Genomic DNA, 5,405 nt, shown 5'->3' on the forward strand with positions numbered 1-5,405 from the left:
TATATATAAATAAATAAATTATCACTTATGTAAAATTCTATCAATTATATATATAAATGTATTAATATAAATAACTATAATAAGTAATATATAGTTATAACTTTGTATATAATCGAGTTAGCTTATGTGTTAATGAGCTGAACTTATTCAAATTTAAATTTAAGTTTGACTCGTACGCCCAAAAACTTAACTTATCGAGCTGTTAACGAGTTTAGTTCGAACTAAGTTTACGAGTTGATTTGACTCACTTTTATCCTTAGAAACAAATTCATCTTTAATTATAAATTGTTTATTTATTTATTTATTGTAAAACGATGTTTTAATAAAATACCAATAACCTAATCCTATCAACAAAAGTCACAAGACACTTTCATTACTTCAAAGCTATTAATTTTGCTGGATACAAATTAAATTGAAACACTATGCTGTAAGAGAAAAGAGTGAGTGTATCTGATTTAGGGGTATATCCTTCAACTCATTTTTTATGCAAATGAAAGTCATCATAAAAAATAAAAATTAAGAAAAATTGCTAATTACTGTTTATGCTATCTATGACCACGAGCAACCTGTGAATCTAAATGTCAAGCTATACAAAAGAATGAATCCAAATTGGATTACATTATTGTACTTTGTCTCATTTGTTAAAAACCAAAATAGGTCTATTGTAACGAAGCTTGGCCTTTAACCAACTTGGATTGATATGTTCTACACTTTTAAAGCCAATCTAAAAAGGTAAAAAAAAAAAAAAAAAGTCAAAAAAAACGTCAGGCGTCAAGAATATAATGATAAAATTGCACAACAAATATAAGCAGCCTGAATGCTTGTTATTATTGAACAAACATCACATTTTGATATACAGTTCACCAAAGAAATAAAAATAACACAAACCCTATTTAATAGTATCTTCTGGAAATTTTTTGGACGAAATTTAATCTCTTTAAACTTCTCAGCAGTAATCTGCACAATAAAATTAAAAAAAAAGAAAAAATATAATTAAAAAGAAAGACAGAAAGTAATATAATTATGTAGCCTCATAGATCCATTAAAAAATATAGTATGCATGGGATCCAAAAAAAAAAGAACACAAAAACTTAAAAATGTATAGGGAAAATATGAATATATACGTTGAAAATATGAGTTCTTTAAGAATATAATCTTATCCATATTTAAAATTTTGTACAAATAGTTCATAATAAATTATTATAATTTAACAGTTGAAATCATATAATATAAATGATATACTAGAGAGATTCATAATAAATGATTATAATCTAACAGTAGTTGAAATCATATAATATAAATGAATGATAAGAGAGAGAGAGAGATCAAAGGTGGTATTATTACAGGTGATACATCATGCTTTATTACATATGACTTCCATGCTTGAGGTTCCAATATAAGAACGCCACCCTGGTAATATAACAAGAAAAAATAAATAAACAAATAACACAGAAGTAGGATATAACACAAGCGGGTGTGTATATATTGGGCAGATCACATGTTTAAATAATTGGATTTTAAAATTATACAAAAGTAACATTTCCGATCCATCATATGTCTTATGTAAATCGCTATAGGTTACAGGGTTTTCAAAATATACACACAACTCTATAACCTATTACGGATTATGAAAAATTTATGTTAAAGTATAAATCGTTATAGATTACAGCGATTTATGCACAAAAAATGAAGCTGCACAAAATACTATACAAAAATGATGTACAAAATAATAAAATGAATCGACATAGAAAAATAACGTTTATGAAGTGATAGTTTGAGATAAATCAGATAATCCTGCGTAGTCCATAGCAGTTTACGAGCTCAATTTCACACTATTAATTACTAGGTGACCACGGCAAATTAAAATTTGGTAAAATTTTAGACGAAAATTTTTTTTAAACCAAAATATGATGATATATAATACTTTAGTTAGGAAGAGAAAATAAACATTAAAAGAAAATTTTTCATAACTGTACATATGGTGTAGTCTTCAAAAATCTTGCTAATTACAATACTGAAGAGCATTTTAGAGAACCTTGTCTTGCTTTATTATTAGTGGAGGAGTGTTAGGGTCAGCAAATTTTGTGATTTGTAGTTATCAATTAGTTATCATTAGTGTTTTTAATAGTGTGAAATTAAATTCAATAGTCTAAAATTCCTCACTTTTTTTTTTTTTATAAAAGTGCTTACCTCTTAAACTTTCTCTTATTAGTGTAAGCACATAGCTTCATTTTTATGCATAAAACACTATAACCTGTAACGGTTTATGCTTTAATGTAAATTTTTATAATGTGCGATGAGTTATACAATTTTATGTGTATTTTGAAAATTCTATAATCTATAGCGGTTTACGTAATAATGTATAAAACCGAGATGTAAACAATTTTCAAATGCTGCGTGTAATTTTGAAGTCCAATTGTTTTAAACATATTGATCTATCCATATATTGACATAATACATGCTTAACTGCCAAAAGAGAGATAGTTACACACATAAATGAAGGTAAACAATACTTACTGGTCGAAGCACCTCCCATATCTTGTAAAAGAATTTGATTAAGCCTGGATCTCCATAATTCAAATGTATCCATTGAGTTACACTAAAACTGCATTATTGCACAAGGTGAAATATATTTAATTTCATGCAATCCAACAATTTTAAAGAACATTTTGGACATAATAATGTATGATACGAAATAAAAGTTTACCAAGTAACAGTATGATAGAGTTCTGGATGCTGGCTCTCCACAAAATTCTCTTGTTTGAATGTGACCACATCAATCAGATTCTTAGAGGACTCACCAATTTGCATTTCACTTTCAGCAGCTTTTCTCAAATTCTTATTTGCTCTCTCAACAAGTTCTGCAAATTGCCCACAACAACAATCAATCAAGAAGGAACAAAACACTTTTCTATTCTAAGTTCAAAGCAAGACCTGATCATACCAGGATCAATGTCAATTGCAAGAATGCTCTCGCACCGGAACATTTTCGCTGCATAAAAGAACAAAGGATCAGCACTTAGAAATAACAGCTAGCAGAAGAACAATCTAATAAACCCAGTGCCATTTTGTCATTAGTTAACTTGCACAGCAAGAAAACATAAATTTCAAAGATTCCGATAGTATGAATAAGGAAAGATTGAATCTTTGGAGGGCCAATGAAAATACCAATGGAGATAATTAATGTGCCATCGTTGGAACCAATATCAAGACACTCCTTGTCTTCAAACCATTCCTTTCTCAAGAATTCTAAACGTGAATCCTTTTCAGGAGTCCCTGCATTCTGGAATCATCAAAACCAAATGGACATTGTAAAGTTTGAATCTTTTAGTTGACATTAATGAAAAGAAGAAAGCAAAAACAAAGAAAATGTATGAATACTCGTTTGTTATAGTATCCTCTGAAATTGCCATATTGCCTAATTCTAACGAGTCGATCCTTCTTCTCATCCTTTTCCTCTTCCTTTTGGCTTTCGCTTTCACTTTCGCTTTCGCTTTCACTTTCAGCTCCAGATTCAGATTCAGACTCACTTCCGCCTTCACTTTCAGTTTCACTTTCTGGGAGCTGATTCAGGTCAAAGTCTCTTATTTCTGCCATTGTTGAATATAATAAAATTATGAAAGAATGAAAAAAGGAAAGAATGGTGTGTTTTGTATTTCTTGATCGATTGAAATTGATGGTTGATTGAAAAGGTAAAACTAAATATATATATCCCATTGTATACGAAAGATAAAAATAAATAAAGATAAAAGATAAGATAATAACAAATAAATATAATAAAAGATAAGATAAGAACAGACAGTTTAATACAGTTTAATAGCATAAACAAAGTATTGTTGCTGAAACTAATGAAAAGAAAAAGAAAAAAAAAAAGATAAATACTCGTTTATTATAGTATCCTTTGAAATTGCCATATTGCCTAATTCTAACGAGTCGTTCCTTCTGATCCTTTTCCTCTTCCTTCGCTTTCAGTTTCATTTTTCTCTTCCATATTACCTAGTCTTACTCTTAATTTAATGACTCGCTTTGTTTTAAATTCCAAAAAATAAAATAATTTAAATTTCAAATATATATTAAAATTTATTTTATCACATATTTTTAATATGTGTATTTTTTTTATTTTTGTTACGTTTAAATAATTGTTTCTCCTTTCATGTTTTTACTTGTTCAACTTCTAATTAATTTTTTATGCATGATTACTCACCTCACTCCTTTTAATATTCGCAGATAACGAAGAATTTCGATGTTGCTGATCTCTTTTTGAAATATAAGAGCACCTCCAATGGTGAGTTCTTCTTTGACTTTTTTTTAACATATAGGAACTCTAACCATTGGAGGAGAAAATGAGTGAGTTCCTGCACAAGAATCAAAGTAAGGGAGTCCCTCTAAGTAGGGACTCAAATTAACCAATAATAACTTGTCATTTGGCAAATTATTATAAAAAAATAATAATATAAAATCTAAAATAATTAAATAATTAAATAATAATTAAATTAGTAATAATTATAATAAAAATTATATTAAATAATTATATTTTTATAAAGTTAGTTCCTCCTAATGGAGAAGAGAGAGATGCTTTGAGTTCCTATTTATTGTTTATAACGCAAAAGCTGATGTGGAGCTACTTTTTATGACAGGTGGGCCATAAACAGGAACTGGGATGAGTTCCCTACTGGAGATGGTCTAAGAGTACCTCCAATGGTGAGTTTCTCTTTGACTTTTTTCTGACATATAGGAACTCTAACCATTGGAGGAGAGAAGGAGTGAGTTCCCGCACAAGGATCAAAGTAAGGGAGTCCCTCTAAGCAGGGACTCAAATTAACCAATAATAACTTGCCATTTGGCAAGTTATTATAAAAAAATAATAATATAAAATCTGAAATAATTAAATAATTAAATAATAATTAAATTAGTAATAATTATAATAAAAATTATATTAAATAATTATATTTTTATTTAATTAATAATTTATATTAATTATTTAAATAATAATTAATTAAATAATTAATTAAATTAAATAATTAAGTTTTTATTTAATTAATAATTTATATTAATTATTTATATTATAATTAATATTGAATATTATTTATATTATTATATTAAATTATAATTAATTAAATTTACTTACATTAAAAAATAAATTTAATTTTTATAAAATTCTAGATCGCGTGAGAGTTTCATTCGCTGTGGAGTTACTTTTTATGACAGGTGGGTCATAAACAGGAACTGGGATGAGTTCCTACTGGAGATGGTCTAATAATCTCTAATTCTCTACCGAGACCAATACTATATAAAATTTCAGTTTGAGTAAATAATTTAATTACATTTTTTTAAAAAATAAATAATAAATATTTATATTAAAAATAATTTAAAAATAAATTATTTTGTATTTAATTTTTTAATCT

General features: G+C 27.1%; 1 protein-coding gene across 1 annotated transcript in view; it reads right to left on the reverse strand.

Moving 5' to 3' along the window:
- The window catches only part of LOC107641280 (probable RNA methyltransferase At5g51130), an 8,356-nt gene continuing 3,585 nt past the window's right edge, over window positions 635-5,405 (reverse strand). The window contains exons 3-10 of the mRNA XM_016344775.1: window positions 3,382-3,590; window positions 3,169-3,283; window positions 2,945-2,992; window positions 2,708-2,861; window positions 2,518-2,605; window positions 1,345-1,410; window positions 889-957; window positions 635-724 (exon numbers count right to left, since the gene is read on the reverse strand). Of these exons, the coding sequence (XP_016200261.1) occupies window positions 635-724; window positions 889-957; window positions 1,345-1,410; window positions 2,518-2,605; window positions 2,708-2,861; window positions 2,945-2,992; window positions 3,169-3,283; window positions 3,382-3,590 (839 nt within the window). The remainder of the gene's footprint in view (window positions 725-888; window positions 958-1,344; window positions 1,411-2,517; window positions 2,606-2,707; window positions 2,862-2,944; window positions 2,993-3,168; window positions 3,284-3,381; window positions 3,591-5,405) is intronic.

This window comes from Arachis ipaensis, chromosome B05, assembly GCF_000816755.2.
Source record: "Arachis ipaensis cultivar K30076 chromosome B05, Araip1.1, whole genome shotgun sequence".
NCBI classification, from domain to species: Eukaryota; Viridiplantae; Streptophyta; class Magnoliopsida; order Fabales; family Fabaceae; genus Arachis; species Arachis ipaensis.